Source organism: Platalea leucorodia (assembly GCF_965183815.1).
Source record: "Platalea leucorodia genome assembly, chromosome: Z".
Classification (NCBI taxonomy): Eukaryota; Metazoa; Chordata; class Aves; order Pelecaniformes; family Threskiornithidae; genus Platalea; species Platalea leucorodia.
Genome location: NC_138858.1, coordinates 86,166,251 through 86,192,076, shown reverse-complemented (window position 1 = coordinate 86,192,076; position 25,826 = coordinate 86,166,251). Strand labels below are relative to the sequence as shown.

At 37.1% G+C, this 25,826-nt stretch overlaps 1 protein-coding gene across 4 annotated transcripts in view; it reads left to right on the top strand.

The window, feature by feature from the left end:
- Positions 1–25,826, top strand: part of ARB2A (ARB2 cotranscriptional regulator A) — a 267,706-nt gene that overhangs the window by 16,415 nt on the left and 225,465 nt on the right. For 2 of the 4 annotated variants that reach the window (XM_082337422.1, XM_082337419.1), the window contains exons 1-4: positions 3,536–3,580; positions 6,693–6,816; positions 10,142–10,243; positions 12,864–12,964. In XM_082337422.1, coding sequence (XP_082193548.1) covers positions 3,572–3,580; positions 6,693–6,816; positions 10,142–10,243; positions 12,864–12,964 — 336 coding nt within the window. In that variant the 5' untranslated portion in view covers positions 3,536–3,571. Of the gene's footprint in view, positions 1–3,535; positions 3,581–6,692; positions 6,817–10,141; positions 10,244–12,863; positions 12,965–25,826 lie in introns of those variants that run through there. The other 2 variants (XM_082337420.1, XM_082337421.1) reach the window with 2 other exon arrangements.

The window sequence follows — 25,826 nt, the reverse complement described above, 5'->3', positions numbered from 1 at the left end:
GATCTGGGCTACAGACCTGGATTCACTGCATTTCCAGCCAATTTGTCTGTCTTCTTTTCAGGAGTCTTCAGTTAATGGCAGACAGCCCTTTTGAAAGTCACACTATTACTAAGAGAAAAGGGGGAGAGAAAAAAAGTGATTTTAAAGTACTAGACACATATGCATATGTCTAGGGTTTTTTAGCAGCTTTTGATGGTAGCCTAAGCAGAAATCGTTTCCCTAGAGTTTTCCAGTCTCTCTTTCTCTCTTCTTCTGTGGCTGTCCTGCAAATTACTTTGGTGTCTCTCCTAAGAGAAGGCTCTTTTAATAGTCTGTGAGTTTTTCTGTGTTCAGAGGCCTTTTTCTCTCCCAGCTGACCCATGGGATCACTTGAGAGAAGATGACATTAAAAAAAGATTAAAAATTCTGCCTTTGTCCTGTAACTGCTTAGTATGTACAGAGATGAGGCTATTCCACCCCAACTTTCAAGCCAGCATCCCATTAAAACCAACAGCCTAGAACAATCATCCAAGCCAGTTTTTTTATAAACTATCACAGGGCAATTTCAGGTATATTATGAAGTAATATTGTGCCAAGTCTTTGTGACTTATCCTTGCAATGTACATTGACAGGAAAATCTGATTCTGTAATTAAAGAGCATTTCACACAACTGTTTTCCAAATAATTACATTGCTTCAACATTTCTTTTTGTCCTCATTAGCTGAGATGTAGCCCCATGCACTAATGGAACAATACAAATCTTTCACGAAATATGGCATTATTACACATTACATGGGCTTTTTCTGAGGCTTCAATTGCAGGGTATTAATTCTTCATAAACATTAATTCGTTGAATTTTCCCTAGTATCTGCTGTTTGTGGAGGATTTTTACTGGCCTTTTAGAGGAAGGTGGTGGTGAAGGGCATCTTGAAATTAATGTCCTGCTCATCAGCGTACACTCATCTTGGGTACTGAGATTGGGAAAGTTGGGGAAGGTTCTTCGAAGTTCTTATAACGGGAATCCAGTGGTCCATAGTTCTGAGCATTGAAGGAAAAATGATTCACGCTGAATGCCCAGAAAATGGGAAATATACAAAAAGAGGTTATCCGAGAACATTTCGATTTTGAGGAGCTGAGTAGTCCATAAAAACAGCTGCAAATTCCTCCTGGGAACACAGTTCTCCCAGGCAGCGTTCTCCTGCCTTCACTGCAGGATCACTTCTTCTGTCCCCAGAGTTACTTGCCTAATTCATTAGATAACTATCCATCTGCCTCAACGGAAGTATGGTTCTTCGTACACTTAATTATTGATATTGTGCATATTTAAGAGAGTATTGTATTATGTCTTGTTGTGCTTTAACCCCTGTAGGCAGCCAAGCCCCACCTCAGCCACTTGCTCACTCTGCCCCCAGTGGGATGGGGGAGAGAATCAGAAGGATAAAAGTGAGAAAACTCGTGGGTTGAGATAAAGACAGTTTAATAGGGAAAGCAAAAGCTGTGCGTGCAAACGAAGCAAAATAAGGAATTGCAGGTATTCAGCCAGCTCCAGGAAAGCAGGGCTCCAACACACGTAACGGTTACTTGTGAAGACAAATGCCATCACTCCGAATGTCCCCCCGCTTTCCTCCTTCTTCCCCCAGCTTTGCATGCTGAGCATGACATCATACGGTATGGAATATCCCTTTGGTCAGTTGGGGTCAGCTGTCCCAGCTCTGTCCCGTCCCAACTTCTTGTGCACCCCCAGCCTGCTCGCTGGTGGGGTGGGGTGAGAAGCAGGAAAGGCCTTGGCCCTGTGTAAGCACTGCTCAGCAGTAATGAAAACATCTCTGTGTTATCAGCCTTGTTTTCGTCACAGATCCAAAACCTAGCCCCATACAAGCTACTATGAAGAAAACTAACTCTATCCCAGACAAAACCAGTATGTGTCTTCAAAGCTTTTGCTCCTACAGAAGAATTCTTGATGATCATTTTGAACCTCATGTTGGGTTGGTAAGACCATCATGTTGTAAACCGACCAGAGGCTGTGCTGAGGTTGTGCTGCCTCTTTTTGTATTATTTTGACATGTTTATTTGATCATGTTTACATGCATATGCCTATGAAGGCAATTTCCAGTATTTCAAGAATGTTAAACTGAAATAATTAAAATTTCTGTGTGTGGAATCGTGTTGACTCTGCCTTGTGTAAACAACTGAGTTGCTGACACAGTTGGAATGCTAATGCATATAGCTTGTAGTCCTCTGTTTTTTGAACTTATGGGGTAAAAACACTGGAAAGTAGCTGCTGTGCAAATAAATCAGCCTTTAGTGTCAGCTGTAGTCATGTGGTTTATCAGCTGGTTCCACCACCATTTGGTAGAAGGCAAAGATGTACTGAGATTCCAGGACTTTAGGATCCTTGCCAGTTTCTTTGTATTCTAGTGTTTAAAGATCCTGCTCTTCTAGCATTTATTACTCCCCTCCTGTTCATTTTCCCCCAGCTTTCTGCAGCTGTATGGAGCATGCTCTAGGCAAATAGGTAAATTTTCTGGAAATTCTGATAAATCTTAATAAGTCTATAATAAATGTGTGCAAAAAAGCAATTTTTACTTGAGCAGATCTGGGCAGGCTTTAAGGGTAATGGCAAGAGGCAGACACTGCTAAGCTGATCCTCTGGCTACATTTCTCATCTCTGCAACATGGAGATGCTGTAGCTGCTCATTAACATCAGCAGAACTGAGCAGAAGATGCTGTCTCTGAACCTTCTTCTTATACAAGAGGTAGACATTTTAGCTGAACTTTTTCAAAACTGTTTAATCTAAAGCAGACTGGAAATAATTGGCTTTCAGAGTTTGGCAAACCTATAAGTAGTTGAAAATAGGGTCTTATAAGTGAAGGAAAGTGAAGTACAACCTTAATTGAAGCAGTTGTTACTGGTGTCATCTGTAGTGCCCTAAAAGCAGGAATAGATAAAATCTAATTAGACAGAAAATACTACTAAGATTAAAGTATGTATTTTTTGCTTTGTTGAGCCAATACAGAGAAGCGACTAGAGCCAAACTGTAACGCAGCCATGTCTTTGAAGAAAAACTGGGTCTTACTCAGTCATCAGCCACATTGCACAAATCTAACCCATACTTGTCCCTAGCTTGCTTGGGATGTCAGTTTGCAGAGAACAAGACTCTAATTCAATTGTATTCTAATAAAGCAGTGAAATACAAAGAAGCATTCTGATGACTCCTGTTCAGATTATGTCCAGATAAACTTGATGGACTTGTGCTGTTCGAAAATACTTGTGGGTTTTCTTCTTATGTTGCTCTTCTGGTGGGTTAGCACTGCAATTATTTTTAGCCTTTATTTGGAACATTTGTAACATTGACTTAATTTCAGGTATTGCTAATGTAGAGCAAAATCATATCCTACATTTTTTTGCCACATTTCTAGCTGCATTTGCACAATGAAGAATAATTGAAGTCTTTAGAAATCTGTGTATGTGTGCATTTGTTTCAGAGTGGGTATACATGGTATGATGTCTAGTTTGATTTGAAGACTAGCACTGTTATACAATCACAAGCCCCGTGGTCCGAACTTCCAGTACCACTTTACAAACAAGAACATGAAATATGTATGTATATTCCCTTAAGTGTACAAAAGTCTGTTGGATTTGCTTGGTTTTTGTTTTGTTTTAAATTTAATGACCATTTGTTTGTGAATCAATCAGTTCTGTAGTCGCATTAATAGCAGTATGATGAAAATGCCGCCTTGTTGTCTCACGTGAAACCATGAAACCAGAATATTTCTGCTGTCAAATTATTTTAAGTATTGCTGGGCATTGAGTTGAAGAGGCACAGAATATGCATAAGAGATTTTGTGATAGAATATCTTAAGTTTGCAGGGGAAAGCAAGATACATACAAATAAATATACATTCTCTTGGCAATAAACTTACTGTAAATCTTTCTTCAGGTGAAATAGTAACTTGTTTTTTGGGAAGTATGCTTGCTGTAGCTAATAAAAAAAAACAATCATGGGAAAGATTTTTTTAAAAGAATCGGCTAAGTAATTGTACAGAATAACACATTTAAAATATTCTGTATTTATTGCAAGAAACTTGATGGTATTTGTGGATTATGTGGAGTGGTTAGCGTATGCAGTTGGAGATCACTGGGGCTTGAAACTGATGCCTAGAATGAACTGCAATTCCTGCATTTGCCTATAAGCAACCATTCAGAGAGCTTTATAATTTTCCCACTGTTCATTTCTGCGCCATCAAACTATAGTTGATTCGATACCTGTCTGTTGAAGAAAGGAAATCCAACCCTCTCATCTAATTTCTTCTGTTTGTCATTTAAACAAATATCAGTGAGGGATTCAACAAAATGCTCTGTTCATACAAACAACGCATAAAATACTGTGTGCTTGTCTCATCCTCATTCTAATATCAAGTCCTCCCTCCAGTGGCTGCTGTAACAGTTTTATACTTTGTCAAAAAGAACTGGAAATTCTCTCTCACAAAGCTAAATTCAGATTTATTTTTTTATTTATTTATTTTGGTGCTTCTAGCTTGGCAAGTGAACCTGTTAAGTTATCTACTCTTTCCTCAGTGGCAGGGTCTTCACCTGTTACAGGAAGAAGAAGGGTATCCGTTGTAGAGGCAAGAATGCCAGGGATTCTTGGTCACTGCATTGATTTATCTGATTAAGGGATGGGGGTTAGTTTGTCAAGGTAAACCTGTTCAGATAAATTTGATGTTTCTTCCCATGAGTAATAACAAGTCTTTGAGCACCTATATGGATTTTGTAGCTGCATTCACTTACCTATACCCAATTATGAATTTTGAAATCTTGTGTGAGGAGGACTACCCAATTCGTATGACTACAAAAATTTTTATCTGGGCTATTACAAAACACTGTCACTGTAATTTTCTAGCACTTCTAATAATTTTAACTGGAAGGAGTAAGTTTCTTTTCTAGATGATTTACAAGAATGTACATGGTTTTGTGCTGCAAGTGTAAAACTGATGATGGACAAGATTTTGTATTTGGTGATCTTTTGTGAGTGGACTATTTGGAAGCATCTGAGAAAAGTCTTTAGTACCACCCACATGTGTGAATTGCCATTTGAATAATTTTAATATTTACATTGACTACATTACATGCTAGAAAATACAAAAAAAAAGTCTCTGTGGCTTTGCTATTGTTTTTGTTGATTACTTTTATTGTGAGTGCTAATCTGATTAAAGCGTTAGCCAAAAGATGCACATTGTAACTGAATCGTTTTGAGTTGCATCATAATTTTAAAAGTGCACAATCTAAGCAGAGCTCTCCTGGTGGTGTCTTTAAAAGACTTTTGGCAGTGTACTGTCGTTTCCCATCAGCTTAATCTGAACAGCCTCTGCAAAGGAACGTGTCAAAATCTCTTGCAGGTCCACCTTGTAGAATGGATTATCTTGGACTTTCTTTAACCCCAACTTAAAAAAAAAACCCAAACAACCAACAACCCCACCACCACCCACATACCCCTCTACTTAGTTAATAACTATCACCCCCTTGAATTGCTGTATTTTTCCTTAATCTACAAGAAAATGTTTCATGTAATACGTTTTCTTTAAAGACAATAGAAAAAGTCTTTATTATACTTTATTTATTTTTACATTTTTTTCTGCTGCCTTTACAATGAACTACTGTTACTTAAAAGAAACCATTTGGGGGTCTTTCTTACAGGTGTAAGTATTAGGGAGCCAGTAGTACAGTTGGTGAATCCTATTACTCTTTGTTTGAAAGTTACAAATTGCTGCAGAGATACAGTTCATGCAAACTCATCCATGATAAAGTATATTGGGGAGAAGAATAAAACAAATTGGTATTGACTGACAGATAAAACAAAGAACCAAAAAAGATGAAGGGAAAAAGAATTCAATGCACAGAAGTCTTTTTATTGAGAAAGAAGAAGCGGTGATTGTGATGTGGTAGTTTGCTCCCTTGGTGTCAGATTTAAGATGAAAGAGATGGCAGATTTGAATGTCTGGATTGCCTTCTGTGCAGTAGGAGAAATTTAGAACTATATTTTGCATGTAAAGTCTCACCTTGAATATATTGAGGTTTGTTCTATAGCTGGACATTTACTCTATGCATTTCAATGCTGATAATGTATTGTAGAAATCACAGTGGTTTAAAACTGTGTACTCCCCATAGTTTTACTAAAACAAATCTGTAGGGAACACTAAGAACAATAAAGTGGAGTTAACTGATGAAGAAAATCCTTAAAGATGTGGAGGTTCTGTTGGTTATGTTTTGATGTTTCTTGTATCTTCTACTTTGGACTTACATGTGTGGTGCTTCTCCAAAAGACTTATCATTTACCGATGTTACGTTACAATCACAAAAGACAAGTATCAATTAGATAGATGTCCTTTTAGGATTAGGGAGAAGTTAGTGTTCATTCCTGTATACTTGAATCTTTGACCAAACTTGATACTGGAGTGCGTGTCACACTTTGTTGCAAAACGTCTTAATCCAGGATAGTGTGATGAGACTTTAGAGTGTCCAGTATAAGTTTTGAAGGAGAGGAAAAAGTTAATTTTAATTTTACCTTACATATGGTAGGGGTTTATAATACTCAGGGAAGTTTTGCTTTCAGAACAAGTTCTGTTTTTTTGTGATATAAGCAGTAGCAAATGAGATCTGTTGAAGCAGAAGTCAGTAAATTTGTTGATTTCCAACTCTTGTTGCTTTTCAGATTATCCTTCGAAGATTAATGTACGTTTGCCTTAGTATTTTAAATCTGTTGACAGTTTGGGTAATGATGGCTCAGCTCCAGCAAGGAGGCCCAGATGAAAAAGAGAAGACTACTGCATTAAAGGGTATGAGTCTTTTTTCCTTCTTTTTACATATATTGACATTTCAGAAACAATTATTAAGGAAAGGAAAATAGTTTGATATAACTGTGGGTTACAGTCTGGGAATTGCAGTACTGGAAGAGACTATTAGTCCATCTATGCTAATGCTTTTTGTCTAATGGTATGTCCATTATCAGTATTTTCATAAGATGATATAAAAAATAATGATCTGTGGTAAGGAGTAACAGAATAAGATATCCGTTAATTTTTTTACTTTTAATAATTATCCTTTGAGAAAGTTGACTGGTGCTTTTGTGTGCTTAGTTTCTGGGAGTTATCATTTAATTTTTATGCCACTTATGTTTTATAATTATGCAACCCTATTATAGCTTTTAAAAATCTTTTTGACTAGAATGTTAGCAGGGAAAACATTTTCAGGACATTGATTTCCATGTTGATTTTATAAATCTTTCTTTGTACTCTATGTTTAAAAAAAAAATAAATGGACCTAAGTGACTTAGCGGAGTAATTTTCTTGATGAAAAAATAAATAAATGACATCTTTTTCGATACTGTGTTTCAATTTTGGAAGTACACGGAGTTGGATAGACGTACAAGTAAGCTAACCGAACACTGGATTTAAAGTGTTTGCATCACACATTTACTCTCTAAATTGTCTTTCAAAAGAGAAAAATGAATATACCTTGCAACTCCAGTGTAAAAATTGGGTTTCTACTGAAGTATTATTAGAATTATGTGTTCTGTTATACAGTGATGATAGATGGTGTTTCTTCAGTTAAAACTGTGTATTTGTGAAACATTTGGTGAAGACCTATATGGTGCTTTTTTCAGACCTTGTACTAATTCTGTCAAATTAGTATATTTTGATAAAATTATACTTCATGTTTGGAAAAGTAAAACTCCCATTTTATAGTTGGCCTTCATTTGATCTTCACTAAGGATTAGTGTCCAAGAAATATTCCACATAATGAAAACTTTGTGTGAGGATGTTGTTTTCTTCATGCAATCTAGTAAACTCCCATTAAGCTACAGAAGGTCTCCTGCAAATCACTCAGTTTTGGGCTCTGTTGAACCAGTCTCAATATTGAGTTGGAGAGTCCAAGATCTTAGGTGTGAATGGTGGATCAGATCTTGAAAGAATCTCAAAGTTATAAGAACACTTCAGCTAATTTTAACTTGAAAAAATGCACAGGAAGAAAGTGGCCATGTCCGTGGTTGGAGCACAGGCCAACTGCAGTCTTCCCGAGTGACTCTGATGGAAGCTGTAAATCATGACAAGCTGTACATTCTGCAGATAACCTTAATGTAGTTCATATCGTATTGCCCTTGCTACTCAGGAGATGGATATTTTATTGTATAGTAACTGACATTTTTGTGTAAACACATTTCCAAATAGGTCATAGTAAGAAGACATGAAAACTCTGGTGAAATTAAATTCTAGAGGTGTGGTGTGACTGGAGTCTCTTCATCAAGGAGAGAAAGATGTGCTAAAGACTGTTTTGCTACCTTGACGTTGTGAAAGTACAGAGGAAGAAAGGGCACGCTTTTTACATCCTGTTGTGAAAAACTTCTTTGACAAAGTTCTTTTCTTTCTCCTGTCATTTGGTTGAGGACCAAAGCAGTTCCCCCCGAACTTTCGAAGGACATTGCACAAGAACAAGCATATGATTGCTTATGTGAATTGAATGTCATGGGGCTTGCTATTAAACAGATTTGATGTAAAAGTGAGCTATGGTTGAGAAAGCCACATTTAGAAATCTTCAAGTCAATGTCTAATGTATAGCTATTTAGATACCACAAAGATGCTCAGATACCATCGTATGGGTTGGAGAGATGCTGAATTTCAGCTGCCATGCAAGATGGCCTGTGGTCCTCCAGCTTTACCCAGTGAAATCACTTAGAGAAGGTGGAGCTGGAGACAATCATATGGACAACAGAGTGAATGTCATGTGAACCTAAAGAGTTATAAAAGAGCAGGCCAAGGAACTGTAAAGAATGTTGAAGCTAATTTTCAGTACATTTTAAACACTGTAGAAATTTCAAAGTATTAACGTACCAATACTAAGCTTAGGTAACGTGGGTGACCTATAGGCTTGTCACAGGTGACAAGAGTGAGCAAAAATAGTATACAAAACCTATTCAAATAATAATTTTAAGTAATTAAAGGATGGAAGCATAGTTAATGTCAAACAAAGCAAGTTTAAAGAAAATTAGTCTTTTCAAAGTGTTTTCTTTCCTTTGAGCTACAGCTTTGGATGGTAAAGGTAATAAACCAATATATTTAGAATATTTAATGCATTTCCTTGGTAATACATTCTATCTCTATTTATGAAACAATAATAGCGAAAACTCAGTGTAGCACTCCTGAACTGAATGTTTGTGTGGTCATCAAATTCATCTACAAGGAAGTAGGAAAATATATTTCAGTGGAATCCTGCTGAATCATTTCTTGATGATTTTTTATTAATAATCAGAAAGTATTTTAAAAGGATAGCATTAGGTTGCGTGGGTGATGAGCAATGAGGAGAGGAGAAATGATTGTACACTATTATCTGTGTATGCAGTAATTGTTTAGTAGTTAGATGTAAGCAAAAGATGTCCATATATACTTGCCTCTGGTTAAAGGTAAATCCTTAAACCTGGGGTAAAGAATGCAGACTATATTTATTTTAGTGTACTTGCATTAGTGAATGCAGGCGGTACTAGGATATACCATCCTAGTCTGAAAAGGATGTGTATGTCATGGCTTGCTATAAAATGGATGGCAGTTTTCTCTACCTTGAGGGTTATTAAAGGAGGGTGGTTGAGAGAAGGATTTGGATAACTCTGTCTGGGTATCAAAGGGAAGGTTAAGGAGTGTTGTGATTACAGCTGGTAAATGCCTGTGAGATGATGTGCATTTGATAATCTGAGCTCTTCAAGAAGGCAAACAAGAATGTATCAGTGACTTGATATTGAAGCTAGGTAAGTTCATGTTAAAACCATGATGCATACCAGAGATGTATTTCTAACATTGAGGGTAATGAATCATTGAAACAAATCACTATGTCTTTGGTGGCCTCTCTGTCCCTGGACATTTTTTGATCAACATTGGAGATAGGTAGGTAGGTAGGTAAATAAATAAATAAAGAAGAAGATGTACTGACAATGAGGCCCAGCTTTTGAATCTGGAATGAGATTTCCCATAACAAAGTCCTATGTTTAGTAATATGTAGGATGTCCTTCTGCCCTTAAGATCTACAAATCGGAACAAGCACATTTTGTCACTGATAATAGTGAAATAAAAAAGACATAGCATGCATTATGTAATTTTTCTTTTCCTTTTTTAGATTTATTGTCTAGAATAGACTTGGATGAACTAATGAAAAAAGATGAGCCACCACTTGAATTTCCTGATACTCTGGAAGGATTTGAGTACATTTTTAATGAAAGTAAGTCGTATATGCTTTGTAAAGGCTATACTTAGAATCATGTTGAGAGGTTATCAGAACTTTAATTATACCTTATAAGTCCCTATTAGAATTTCACACTTTTCTGTTAAGAATAAAATTTTAAGCCTTAGTGTTAACAGACTTGTAAATCTAGCTAAGTAATATTTTTTTATTTCATAAAATTGTCACAAAAATCCCTCATTTTATACAATACTCTAGGTTTGTACTGCTCATACTTTATGTCTTCCTGTTTTCTATCACAGAAGTGTTGATACAAAAATTCTGAAAGTAATTTCTGTAGCATTAGCATTAAAAAGCAAAATTAAAGAGTGGTCACTCATTTAAGAAACGTTTTATTTACTGATTCATTTTTATGGATACAAAAGGAGTTGTTATTTAGCTAATAATTTATCCCAGCAATTTCATTAATACCAGTAGGAAAACACCTATTTATATTGACGGAAGGAGGAGCAATGTGATAGACTGTCTCTTAATCTTCTGGTGTGGGTCACGGTTTTGCATTACAGCTAAGTGTGTAATGACTACAAGTACTTCTAGCTAGCTGAATATGTGTGTTAAATGAGTTTATAGTATTTATAATTTCCAGTGCATACATTTTAAAATCCAGCTGAGAAATAAGCCTCTGAGCTAAAGTAATACCAGACTCCAGGAAATGGCTCTTTCAAGATTGTTTGAAACCTGTAGGACAAATGGGGACGTTTACAATTCTGCTTCTTTGCAGTGCCTGTTCTGTGAACAGAGGAACTTTAGTTTCTAAATCTACCTGTCTTATATCTTCTACTTTTAAAGAAAAAAAAGAGCTTTCCTTTAAATGATAGTCATTTATGCAACACTTAGCTTTTTAATACCCTGATGGCTTTCACAGGAAGGTACTTAGAGACTAAAAGTGTCATGAAAGTGATGCTCTTTCTTTGATGGGAGGGGTTCAGCTCTGTCACTTTTCAGCTCCTTATTTTTAGATCTGCACAGTGTCTACTGTCTTCCTTACTGACTTCAGAGTTAATGGTTCATATGTGGTTGATAAAAAGGGCTGAAATTTGAATTTTGGGGAATGGTGTTTTAGAATGATGTTTTTGAATATTCCATCATTAACCTCACAGCCTGAGTGATTTTCATAGAATGCAGCAAAACTTACTACATGTGCTACTGGTCAGCAAAGCAAAAAGTTCTCTCTTTTGTGTATTTAATTCAAATGTTCGGTCATGTACTCTTATGTCATAATCATGCTTCTTTTTATGGTGGAAAAGTAAGGAAGATTTTTTATCAGATTTAAAAGACAAGGGTTCCAGAAAGCCAAAGAAAAAATATACAAGATATTTTCTCCACTTTACTTGTGGAGAGAGCAACTACATGTACTATTGAATAGCATACTTGAAGAGTAACTAGCTGAGAAGGAACAGCTGAAGGTAGAGCTGTGATGAAAGTATGAGAAGAAGGATATTTGGACCTGAGACAGGGTATAGCAAGTTGGGAAAAAATATTCCCCTAGTGTCTACTACATGAGGTAAGACAGGTCTGGAAAAAAAAGTCAAGTAAGCAGATAAGCATAACTATTAGAGATATCAGATCTTAAATATTTTATTTAAAACATGAAGAATCAAAATGTAAAGGTCCTGAAAAGTTGTGAACTAAGTTAGCGATTTCTTACTATTCAAGAGGAAATACTTTGCTGAGAAACCTTACTTTCATCATGCAGACATTTCTGCTTTCAAAGGAGATACTTGTACATATCCCTGTTTTTAATGTTTCTCTGATTTACTGCAATTTTGTGATGCTCTGAGACCATAACTTGTGTTTTGTCTAATTAGCTGAAACATTACTGGTAAGGTAGCTGGTTTCTGCAGTTTGCTTCTTATTTGGTTGCCATTTTATTATTATTGTTACTTTAACTCAGTCCATGTCTTCATCTGTGGTTGAGTATGCTACTAAACTTTTGCTATAAACAAGACCAACTGCAGAAAGTTACACTGGAATCTAAGAACAGCATGTGGTTTTGCATTCTGCTTTGTTTTACTGTTGTAATCTCAGCGTACCCTGAATCTAAGAGCTCTTAACTTGATTGCACTGTGCCTAGGTATTTACCTTAACGGTGGGCATGGTTTTTTTCAGATTAAGTTAGAACATTTTTGATCTTGAAAATAAATGTTTCCTTTCCTTCCAGCCTCCAGCTCAATTTGTACTCACATTTCTTCATAATGCAGTTGGTTTTGAAGTACGGGATTTGTAGCTACAATGTGATCACCTAATTGACATTGAAGATCAAGTATTAACTGCTAATGTTTACATTTCACTGTTAATCCATGAAAGTTGGGACATAAATATTTCTTGCAAAGCAGTTTGGCATTTGATGTCTGCATGTAATTTCACTCTCATCACTTGTGTTTAGCTTTATCTAGCAATACATACCATTCAAGGGGAATACATTTTGTTTTATGCTACAATTCTTTCCCTTCAAAAATACTACAACCAAAAAAGGTGAAGGAATTCATAATAGCCCGATTTTTAGATGTAGACTTCTTTTAAAATTTTCAACAATTAAATGTATCTTACTTTTGATGTAGTAGTGTATTAAAATGTAATGATTTTGTTTCTTTTACAGAAGGGCAGTTAAGACACATAAAAACCGGGGAGCCATTTGTTTTTAATTATCGTGAAGATTTGCACAGATGGAACCAAAAGCGCTATGAAGCTCTTGGAGAGGTATATAAATTGTGTGCGTGTATGCATGTGTATATGTATTGATGTGCTGTGGTTTTTGTTGTGTTTCTCTGTAGAAGTGATACTTTTATATATGTTAAGAAAGATTTAGTGAGGCTGCAGTCATTTAAGAAAAGGTATTTCAGGATTTATTGCATGCTAATGCTCTAACAGTAGTTTCCATTATCCGCTATATAGCTTAAGATGTGATTTAGACTACAGTTTGACTTTAGTGTCTGGTCAAGATAGAATATCATCTAGATTACACAAATCAGAGAATATTATACAGTCCAGTATTTTCTTTAACTTTCTTCTCCTCAAGGCAAAGCACTGGGTATAAAACTATGTCATTTTACTTTCTAGCTGAAGATAAATGTGTTGGCTGGTTTTCTCATTTTACCAGGAGATACCAGGAGCCACCAGATTGATTAAGTAGAGATCTAATGATTAATTGATTAAATATTTGTTGATGTGTTAGATATTTGGATGCTACTGGTACTTCCCAGGCTTTTTGTAGGCATGTTGTGGATGTAGTAGGTGCAGAAGCAACTGACCGTGATTCCTTTTTTATGTGAAATGACTTTAATTTCAGTGCCATGCTTTTTGTAATGCTTTAGGAGTCAGAGCGTTGACTTGAGAAGAAAGGCATCTGATCTCAGTGGATGCAAAACAGTGTGTGCTGAGGTCTTCCTTGCACTGTCACAACCTCCCCTGCCCAACAGAAAGAACAGCCTCAGCATACTTGTGCTCACCAGGTAGTAATGCTGCTCACATCAGGGTGGCTTTTGGAGAAAGGCGATGCACAGTTCTGAGCACTAACTAGGGTCTTTTTCTTAGAGACTACATAATGTTGCCCAGCAGTTTCTGTTGGAATCATCATGGCATGTCATTCGAGAACTGTTTTTGCCTCATGGCTTGTCTACTTTCATTAGCGTTATTGTTTTAGTAAGGATTAAACACATTTATTCCCCACTTACTCTTTCTGTTACATTAATTCAGACTACTCGGAGATATGTTTGATTTTGCATGTTTAGACATTTTGTCTTTTAAACTTTCTTCTTGTCATGGTTTAACCCCAGTGGGCAGTTCAGCCCCCAACAGCCGCCCGCTCACTCGCCCCTGTGGGATGGGGGAGAGAATCAGAAGGGTAAAAGTGAGAAAATTCGTGGGCTGAGATACAGTTTAATAGGTAAAGCAAAAGCTGTGCACGCAAGCAAAGCAAAATAAGGAATTAATTCACTGCTTCCCATCAGCAGGCAGATGTTTAGTGATCTCCAGGAAAGCTGGGCCTCTTCATGCATAATGGGAAGACAAATGCCTTATTGGAAGATACCTCCAAACATCCCCGCTTCCTCCTCCTTTCCCCCAGCTTTTATTGCTGAGCATGATGTTATATGGCATGGAATATCCCTTCGGTCAGTTGGGGCCAGCTGACCTGGCTGTGCCCCCTTCCAGCTGCTTGTGCACCCCCAGCGAGTACACTTGTGTACTAGAGAGTAAGAAGAAAACTAAAATGTTTGAAATGACAGCCAGTCCTACACTGTTGCAAAGTAAATAGTATAAAGCATCTTGATTGAGTTTCTTGGATAGATAAGTAAGTGTATTAAGTTTATCACCAAATGGTTTCATATAGTTTCTCATGCTGCCAAGAATGCATTTGTTAAAGCTGAAGAAATATCATATAGTTTCTCATGCTGCCAAGAATGCATTTGTTAAAGCTGAAGAAATATCTAAGTACATGGTCTTTGCTAGGTATAGCAGGATAGGCTCTGGGAACTTCTGTAGGCACTGAGCATGCAGGCTTAAGAAAGGAGTGCACAGCAGAAGTCTCTGCCCATCTTGATTAACAGGAATAGCAGGCCATCTGTTCTTAACCTCTGCCGAGTGGTGATCTGGTGCTCTGTGGCTAGCTCAGCCCCTCTGTTCCATTCAGAGGTCAGCCTGGGCTCTGTGCTGGAGCTGCCCAGCTGTTGAGCACTGCTTTGTTGCGCCAGAGCTTTGTTCCTGATGATTGAAGAACCTTGCTTTTTACCTTCTCCTCCTCCTCCTCATTCCTGCGAGAACTGTGGCAGGGGAGGAGACAATGGGGCTACTGCTGCTGCTAGTCACATCATTTCACCACAACTTGTATGTTTTTCCAAAGAGGGAACGTGCTGTTGCCCAATCTGTTCCGTTGTCTAAGTTACCTGATATGCATTTCTTCCAGCAGGAAGCATATTGTCACCTATTCTATGGTCTGTGTGTGCAGACCTTTGTGTGTGCCTGTTTTGTTCAGATTTCCCTATTTTCCAAATAAATGAGTTGGACAAGATGCAACTATAAAGATTAGTATGTCTCTATGTGGTTTCCTGTGCTATCACATCTTCTTGTACGTGTTTGGCAACATCATCAAATTCCTCATTCTGTGCATCTGAATAGTGAGTGCCATGGCTTCAACCCATAATAGTATGAGCAACTTTTTGTCATTTTTGGTTAACGAGGAGGTGAGGTGTGTCCATGGAGTGGGTGCCTGTGCTGCTTTTGTCCGGGATACAGTTAATTTTCTTCATAGCAGCTTGTATGGGGCTTTGTTTTGGATTTGTGCTGAAAACCGTGTTGATAATACAGGGATGTTTTTGTTACTGCTGAGCAGCGCTTACAGAGAGTCCAGGCCTTTTCTGCTTCTCACCCCACCCCACCAGCGAGCAGGCTGGGGGTGCACAAGGAGGTAGGAGGGGACAGAGCTGGGACAGCTGACCCCAACTGACCACAGGGATATCCCACACCATATGACGCCATGCTCAGCATGTAAAGCTGCGGGAAGAAGAAGGAAGGGGGGGACATTCAGAGTGACGGCATTTGTCTTCCCAAGTCACTGCTATGTGTGATGGAGCCCTGCTTTCCTGGAGATGGCTGAACATCTGCCTGCTGATGGGAAATAGTGAATGAATTCTTTGTTGTGCTGTGCTTGCACGCGCGGCTTTTGCTTTACTTATTAAGCTGTCCTTATCTCAACCCACGAGTTTTCTCACTTTTACCCTTCCAATTCTCTCCCCCATCCCACTGCAGGGAGAGTGAGCAAGCAGCTGCGTAGGGCTTAGTTGCTGGCTAGGGTTAAACCACAAGAGTCCTTTACGTCTGTGATCTGTCTTGTGCATTTTGCCTTAGTTATAGTCATTTTCTGTGTTCAGGTTTGAGCGATCTTTGAAAATGCACTTTGTTTATATTGGGAGGTAAAAGGCAAGGAAGGTTTGAGGTCAGGAATCTGACAGGGTGAATTGTTTGAAGTTGTTTATTTGTTTTGTGTTTTTAGAGAAGAAAGAAACTCATCTGTGTTTCAGTCTGTTGTCTGCTAGGTGCTTGATATTACACAAGCCACAAATTTATAAATGCTACATTGTCTGTTTTTGGCACAATGAGTGTTTATACAGTTATCTGAGAACACAGGAGATGCTGACCGGCAAGACCCTTGGCATTTGTTCACATAGATAAAACCTCCTCTTGTGCCATAGATTGGTGAGTCACTGATGTAGATGTTGAATAGTACAGAAGTGGTATATGGCCCTCTGATTAGCCATTTTGTAGTCTAGGGTAAGATGTGTTCAGCAAACTGTGATAGCTTAAGAAGGAGCAGCTCATATAATTCATAAGGTGGTGTAGTAAAATCTGGCCTTAGATCTTTGCTTTGAAACATCATCCTTTGGCTTTAGGAGTTCTCTAATATGTATTTGTGGCTGAGCATTTATGTAGCTGGACATACAGGGAGATGATAAAGTAGCTAGATTTGTATCATCAGTCAAAAATGTTTTATATATTCAGTGTTTCCATTGTTAACTCAATCATTGTATGATGGTTTTCTGATTTTTAAAGGATTTACCCATCCTGCCCAAGGCAACTTTTTTTTTTTTACTGGACATATATATTGTGGGCTGCTTTTATTGCATTTTACTAATTTTAAAAAGTGGATGTACTTCTTGGCCTTGTATTACAGCATCATTCTCTCTTTCTTGGAGCATTAATGAATTGTCATTTGGTAATCCATGATTTTTTTGCTGTTAAAAGTCATGAATACACTATCTGTGATGTTCTGCCATTACTCTGGCTGTATGGAAATTGATTCTTCACAAATTACAATGGTTCGTCAACGTCTCCACTTCTTACATCTCTTTATTCTTCATTCATTGATCTGTTATTTCAGGCACACAATTTGTTCTGCAGCCTCTTGATATGTACTCCTAATAGACAATTTAGTGAACTGTTCATAATTTTGTGATTCTAGTTCAGTCATTGCTATTGCGGCATTGAATTTTGTGGAGAGCCTCTCCATTTGCTTTTTAAAAATTAAAATGGCAACAGAAGTGCACAGAACATAGTGTTGCAGCTGCTTCTAACTGCCGATTAATCCATGTGGCAAGTTTGAAGTACGATTGCGAACAATTTTGTGACAACAATTCAGTTGGTGCAGACGCACCATTCTAGTTCAAGTTTGATCCCCCTCCTCCCCCCATGCCCCCCGGCCAGGAGTTATGGAGATTTGGATTCTAGGTTAAACTCCAGATTAGACTGGCATGATGTGTGTCTCCTTGCATTTTAAGTAGATGTCTGTGTTTATTGTTTGTACTGCACTTTCAATTGATATTATGGCTACTGAAATTGCCAACAGTCAGCTTCAGCCCCTGCTTGATCATGACATTGACATTAGCTGAAATGATAAAGGAAATACTACTAAAATCTGTTGCTGGGATTTTACCTTGCATTTGGCCAGTCACGTAGGTTGTGTTGATAATAAGACTTCATTTGAGAAAGATTATGTTGACATTCTCCTTCCATGGTCTTCGAGTAACTAGAGTATCCCTAGCATCAGTAGGCAGTTATTGTCTGTCCCTCTGTGTGTCTCTTACAGCTCTAGCACTGGGTAATTATAATTTGGTGGTTGCTTGGAGGCCATTTAATGTTTGCAGATGTTTTTGTGAGTGCCATCACTAATGAAGAGACTTTAACCTGTACTGACAGTTTGCTTGGCTGCCCATGTCTTTAAATAAGTCAAATAGGATTTGTAGATATGTAGATTACAATGTGGAATGTGATATAAATGCACCTGCTGTGGTCTTAGTCAAGGACTAGTGTATGCTATCTCTTGTAATTGCAGCCTGTCTGACCTGCAGAAGCATATAAGCAGGTAGCAGAAGAGCTGAGGCTGTTTTTTTTACAGTTAGCACACCATAGCACAAGAAAATACCTTATGTTTGCGTAGAAACAGTTATGGAAAGTAAAGAAATAGAACACCTAAGTCAGAAATTCCTTACATGTTTCATGTATGATAAGATACAGTTAATTTTACATCATCAGAAAAGTCTTGTTCCACTAAATAAACTGCTTTAAAGTATGCACACAATGTTAGGTCCAGCTCATCATAACGTAGATTAACCATCAAGGTTAATATTTGTGTGGGGGGAAAAAAATAAGTATGTAGAATTATGACAATGACAACCCATAATTAAGATCGCTAAGTAGCAAAATGGGATTTTTTTTTTTTTTCCAGATCTCCTTTAAGTTAAAGAACAGCTTGGTCTCAACATAATTTAAAAAATAAGCGTTCACCTGCTACTAATTTCCTCCTTGGTTGCAAAGAGCATTATTTGTTTGGATGACTGAGAGAAAGAAGCTATTTACATAGCACAAATGAAAGCATAGAGCAGCAGAAGAGGACATGTAAGTTAATGAAGAAGGAAGCATTAAGTAGTCTGCATTTGAAAGGGTAGCTTCTTACATGAATAACCCAAAATCTGATGATAGGCTGCACGTGCACCTGATAGTACTTAAGGTCCAATCTTGCAGCCGAAGCTCATGTGAATAAACTCAATAGGTCTGATCTTGTGAATAAGGGCTGCAGGATCAAGTTCCAAATAAAATTTGCAGATGATTAGTAGAAATCCTTACACTCTAGTTTCAGTTTCTTTGCACAGACAGTTTATCACTAAACATTCCAGATTTTCTCTGGCTAGTGAGACTTTAATGTAACAAATTACATGCTGCACACTATGGATTAAGCAAAATTATATTTGTGTACCTTGACTTATTATTATGTATTTGCTCTTAGTTATTTAGTGGTTGGAAAAATTTGTCTTACTGAAAGGACAAAATAAATTGATAAGTGATATAATATATAGGCGGGTTCATGGACATTTGCTTTCATGGGATGCTTGCCTGGCTAAGCCTGTTGCAGAGGTGGTCCTGTTCAAAGAGATTAGATGCCAAATACTTAACAGGTGTCTGCTGAGCGTGTGTAAACTGCATTTTTTCAGTGTCTTGTATTACGGTCAAGTAAGGGTAAATATTCATGGGGACAGTAAAAATCCTCACTGAGAATGTAACACAAACTGTTCCTGACTTTAAGTCCTGTTTCAAAGGTAGGGTGAAAGCACCCAGTTGAAATATTCTCCCCATCCTTATTTTTTAAAGTGATTAAATCACACTTTGGGTAGTGTCCTTTGGAAGCAATTTGATAGTGCTAGTTCTATGCATGTCGTGCCCCATTTACTAATGAATGTTGCAGAAGCTTTTTGCTTTAGCAAAATTTTACAGTGGAGTAAATGTCACAAAAATAGTTAGAGTTGTGCTATTTGGACAAAAACAGACAGCTGAGCAGAAGAGAGAGATTATGCAAGTTTTTTTAAAGTAAATTAATGTGTGATCTCATTTCTTATTAGACAGATAAGAATCCACATGGAATAGAGACTTTTTGAATGTACCAGTTGGAGGAAGAGTTTAAATGACACCTATCACTTTTTGGACACCAAGGTCAATAATAAATGCAGTTCTTGAGGAGTCCGTGCCTTATTGATTACAGGTTTTTTTTCATACTAACTTGATTATTTTCAACTTGTGATAGATAACTGTGAAACAGAAACACAACGCAGAAGACTTAAAGCAATCTAGATAACGCACTTAAACATGGGGCAGGATATTGAATTTCTCTCTAATAGTAGTTCCCAAGCTATAAGTAATCGTACATTTCCACAAGGTTCCAGTCCTTTTACTTCATTCATTTTTTGAACCAATGCCTTTGATAACAGAAAGAAAATGCTAGTAGGGGCAGCACAAAAAAGTCTAAATTGTGTATGTGTACTGTCTTCAGAATTTTAGAAAGATTTCAACTTTTAACATTCTGTTTATCTGCAGTATTGCTTTTTGGTGAGTGAAGTAGATGGACAGAGAGCTTAGCAAGGATTGAAGACTACTTAATAGTACCTAGGGAAATTTAAATTTAAATATGAATCTTTGTTGCATGCAATATATTCATTTGCATATGCTAAATCCGCTTTCAAAATCTGCTGTTTGTGAAGACTTTTTACTGGAATGATTATGTCAGATGTGCTTCAGTGAACTGTTCTCGTTTGTAGGCAGCAATTGGCAGTAGGTTGGTTCATCACAGTAACATGACAGTACTCGAAAGGTTCAGAGATAGTTTCATAATTATTGTTAGCATGATTCTTGAAAGAAATGATGAGCATCTCATAAACCCAGATGGGAATTTGTTACATTGTTGATAAATGTGTTGATAAATGTGTTTTACATTTTTAAATTGATAAACAGTGAAAAGCAGAGAAGATACAATAAGGCAGATGGTTGTTTATAAAGCACTTGCAAGTTGCTGCAATTCAAAGAATGGTACTAATTGTTAAAAAGAAGACAAAAATTGGAGTAGGGGGAGTGTTTCAATGAGTTAATCATGAGCTTTTTAAAAATAAAACCTTCAGCAGCTTTAGTTCAATTAGAACCATTCTTGCCATCCTGGGTTTCGATGCAAAAGTTTAGACTCTCAGCTCTTAATAAACTTTTGTACCAACCATTTTCATGTAGCTGAAATTAAAAGTACAAATAATCCACCTTTTATCTAAATGTATCCATTCCCATCTTTCTCCTTTTTCTTATTTAAAAAAAAAAAAAAATTTCACAGCAAAATAAAACTGAATTATCATTGGTCCTATTCCCACTTAAAAACAATGAATAGAATAGTGAACTCCAGGATCAACAGAGGGTTCGCAGCAAGGAAGTAAGATGGGATATAGTTGGCTTATTTTTTGTTAAAGGAGTGGTGAAAAAAAATGGATTTTTTGCCAACTAGAAGGTGACTAGAAAAAATTATATTTAAGTAGTGCTTAGGCAGAATACAAATCAGCATATGTGATGCAACCAGTTGGTTCACCTTTGTCTTGTGAATGTTCATTTGTTGTTTGCATCAGCGATACTAAAAGTTTCTATGAAAGGTGAAGTATTTTCCTACTGTTTCGGCAGGAGTGTTTTGAAAACCAGAGATATGTAGATTACTGCCTTCATCAAGCAGCACTTTTAAAATATGTTTATTTTACCTCAGTTGCAGAACTCCGCAAGAGTTAGTAGTCTTTCACGGGATTTTCAGCTTCTCCAAGATAAAGAATTTAACACTTTCTGTGTCTTCAACAAGAGACCTATATCTTTCAGCTTTCAGGGAATATTTTTTTTAAAATTGAGCAGAATAGTGATATTTTTTAATAAAGCTGTATCAGCTGCGTCAGTTCCTTAATAGGAATAATTTGAAAGGAAAAAAATTCAATTATAAATCAATAGTGTGTTGTATTTCTGTATGTGCAAACAGCCTAAAATTACTTTAAGATGCTCCAGCTGCTCAATTCATTAACTCAGTCACAACTGAATTTTGATATCTGTTATCTTCTGTTGATCACTGCAGCGGAAATACCCGGTTAGCGTTCCTGAAGCTGTTAGATGCAGTTATGACTATTAAGAAAGATCAGTTCAATAGGTTGGTTAGGATTTTGAGAGGCTTAGTAAGTAGCTATTTATCTTAACTCATGCACCGTCCTGTCTGTAACAATTCAGGAAAGTGTCATGCTCCTCCACAAATAATGTCAATTCCTTCTTGCATTCAGAGTTTCCAGATTTGCCTCTTGTGATTTTTGGCTAGTTGCACCTCTTAACTCTTTCCAGTTCCTCAGTTCCTCTCTTGAGTGATAGCCTGAGTATGTTGTTGGTAATAAGATGTGAAAGATCTTTGAAGAGAAAAACAAATAATTTTTTCTCTTTGCACTGAATTAACGGGGGGGCGGGGAATGGATGGATACATTTTTGCTTTCTTTCCAGCAGTGTAAATTATACAGATATTATGGTAAATTTCTCTTATTTTGCTGTAGATCTGACACCCCATAACACAGGATGGAAAAAGTATGTAAAAAACAAGTAAGCTTAATGAAAAGAATAACGGTTTAAAACTCAAGGTGGTTAACATGCTGAAATTAATTTTTATACGTTGTTTTTAATACCTAGATTCAGGAATTCAGCTTCTGTCCTCATTTCCAGTATATATGGCTCTATTCTAAGTGGTTTTTTTTAAGATAAAACCTGACATATATCCATCCCAGTCGTAATGCATGTGAATGTTTCACATAAAAGTACAAATAAATGTATAAAATGTATTTGGAAGTGTTTTTGTTAAGTTCTATAATCTGAACTTGCTTTTAGATGTGATTAATTTTCATGCATTAGACATACACCTTCATCACATGCCGATAAGAATTTTGGTGCAGTAGACCTTAAAGCTGATGTTTAAGCAAGAGGGGAAAATAGTAAATGTAAGAAAAGGAGGTGTTTGTCCAATGTAAGCTGCAGTTCTAGATGAGTAACATTTCTGGATATTGTATGTACTTTCGATTCCATGAAATTGGTTAGAAAAATACAAAAAATATAAACTTAAATGAAAAATGGAGGCCAAGTATTTTATTTTCTTATAATATCGGTACAACAGGCACAAAGGTAGTGTTCCTGTAGTTGATTGCTCCATCTGAAGGTAATGATATAAATGAAAGAAGGAAATGACTCACAGTTTATGAAGATTGTAGGAGGGCAGAAGGTTCAAGCAAAAGAAAAAAATTTAGGAGGTAACCAGAAGAAATTTTTAAATGAAAGTACTTGGAAAGTGCTAAGCATTCTTACTGCCTGATCATCAGGGGTTTGATACTCTGTTTTCTCTATGCCATTAAATGTATCAAGATTGATTGTTACAGCTGATCCCAAGTTTTAAAAAAAATGTGTTTGTTTTCTATCATTTTTGTTGAAACAACTTTTTAATCCTGCTTTACTTGATACTGTGGAAATGCACATCAAATCTTTGAAGTGAACATTTCTGTTACTGCTGACTTAGGGAGGCTTTTAACTTCTAAGTTTTAAAACAAATGGTGTTCTGTGTACTAGGTAAAAACCTGTATGAAACCACAGGTAGCGATGGAGGTGGGGAATAATGCTAAAATAGCTGTCAGCAAAATAGAAAGGCTGAAACTCTAGGATAGGAATTGTTTTTGTTGAGACAGAATGAAATGTCGAAGATGTCAGGACACAATGCTGATAATTGCGCAAGTTCTTCATGGTGTTTCTTCAGATTAAAACTTCATAGATCTTTCACTGAGGGAGGGATCTGGCATTTTTTTGCAGAAAGGATATGCTTTTCATAGAAGTCAAACTGTTCACTGGAAAATAGTGTACCCAGCATACTCAACGCTCAGGAGATGCAAACTGAGCTCTGGCAGTGTGTGTACATCTGTATACATATGTTACTCTTTCTGTGAGAGCAACTAGCCTCACAGTCAATGTGTAAAAGAAGTGAATGGCCGAATATAATTTAAATAAGTGGCCAAGATACAGCAGAACTCATGAATCCTTTTCCAGTATTACAGCAGTTTGTCATTACATTTGATGGTAAATTGAGGATTACAGCAGTCAGTGTAGTAAATGTACCTTCTGGGGGTTTCTGCCAGTCAACTGACTGATCAGTATCATATGCATTACTAAAATATAAATACAGTAAATTGATTGTATTTGTAATTGAAAGTATTGGTCTCTTGGGTACGTTTCCTGGTGGTAGTGGTTATTATCTTAGAATCATAGAATAATTTTGGTTGCACCTCTGAGGATTCTGCAGTTAACTCCCCTGCTCAAAGCATGGGCAGCTTCAAAGTTGTATCAGGCTGATCAATTAAAAAATTGCAGCCTGCCTTTAAGCGGGAGCAACCTAGCCATGAATGGTTGCTACAGAGGTCTGTCTGCATACTCTGGTGGTGGAGCTTCCTAGTAGACATGAGGCCTTAGATGAAACTCGCTCCTGTGATATGTGAGAGAAATGACCATGGTAGATGGCGGCTAGGCTCATACATTTGTGAAGCTGACTTCTAAGGGAGAAAATGTGCTGGTTTCCAAGTTTTGTAAGGCCATCAGATGTAATGATTCACTGAGGTTTTGTTAAGTATGGTATGCAAACTTTGGAAGGAGCACCACAAATCTTACGCAACTGTTCAACCGGTTGTTCAGGAAGGGTACTGAATGTCAGACTGTTACAGTCAGAACATGATAGACTCAAAGAAGAAAGAACGGTTTCTTGCCATATCAAAGCTATGGTTCTGAAAAGTGCTGCTCTTAGTATGGATTCTGCCACCTGCTCCTAGAAACCTCTGCTATTCGAGGTTTCAGAGTGCATATTGCCTTCCACCAACCAATTTCCCAAGACATGTGTCATGATGCACTTGAAAAAGTATTACCTAGTAGCATATGTACCCCTGCTCAACTCCATTGTGTTTGGCAAAAGTGCACTTTAAGAGAGTGTGTGCCTTGAGATCAATTTGTAATATATAAAAAGCAAACAGCTTATTTGATAAAATGAGCAGTCAGCCAGCAACAGAGCTCTCGTTTGTCCTGGGTTTCAGTCTACTATCCAGTTTACAGTGTCACACCTTTTCTCACTTAAGTATTTTGGGAATGTCAGAGAGCATTGGATGCTACTTTGCTAGGGACCACATAAGGATTAATCATGAAGTGAGAGGTCTGATCGGTTCCTGCAGATGTCAACATAATTCAGTGCTCTTGGTCACGGTGATGTCTAGTATGCAAAAATATTTCCAGATGTGTATGGTTGTAGGTAGATAAAATTCAAATAATTTTCACAGTGGATATGTTGAAATCAGCTTGTGGAAATTATCAAGGTGCACATTGAGTTGCAAGTATATGGCTTCAAGTTTGATCCGTTCTACATCAGTAAGCTAAAACTGCAAAGTAATAAAATATATCATTAGTATTTCCTTCTGGAACAGATTTTTCTTTATACAGATACAGTATGATTGGTTAATTCCAAAGTAAATCCGCAAGATGGTGTCCGTTGATCTTCCTGTAAGACAAATCTGATTTCAGTTCACAGTCTGACTTAAGAATTTAAAAATATCTTTTCTTCCACCATCTTTTATAAAGTTAGGATCTTTGGTCAAATGCTCACTACATTCCTGTGTTTATAAGTTTCTTGGGCTTACCCTTCCACCTCCACAGGAAACCTGTTGAGGATATTGTCAGATACATTAGAAAGCAGGATTCATTTGGCTGCAGTATTAAATGACCTGCTAATAATTTTGACATAAAAATAGCCTGTAACCCTAAAGATAATACAGGTAAAGTGAACAGAAATTAAGTAAATCATAAGGTGAATACAAGTGGAAAGTGAAGGTTGATACACATTTTTAGTACCCTTTCATAAAGATTTTTTTGGACAGGCTACATTCAGTAACAGAAAGGGTCCTAACTTAGATTGTAGTAATGTAATTTTGGGCTGATTTCCAATATTCAGGAATGCGTATGTTCGTGATCCTTCATTACAACTCATAATTTTAGGAATATTGTGTTGGGAAAATAAGGCACATTAGCCAGCAGCACAAATAGCAGGAGAAGCCACAATATTCATTTCCCCTCAACCCAGCCAAAACCAGAGTATTTGGATGACTATCAAAAGGAGCAGCCGTAATTGTTTCCAGTATCAGTGGAGGCATTTTACTGTTTAAAAAACGCAAAGCTTCTC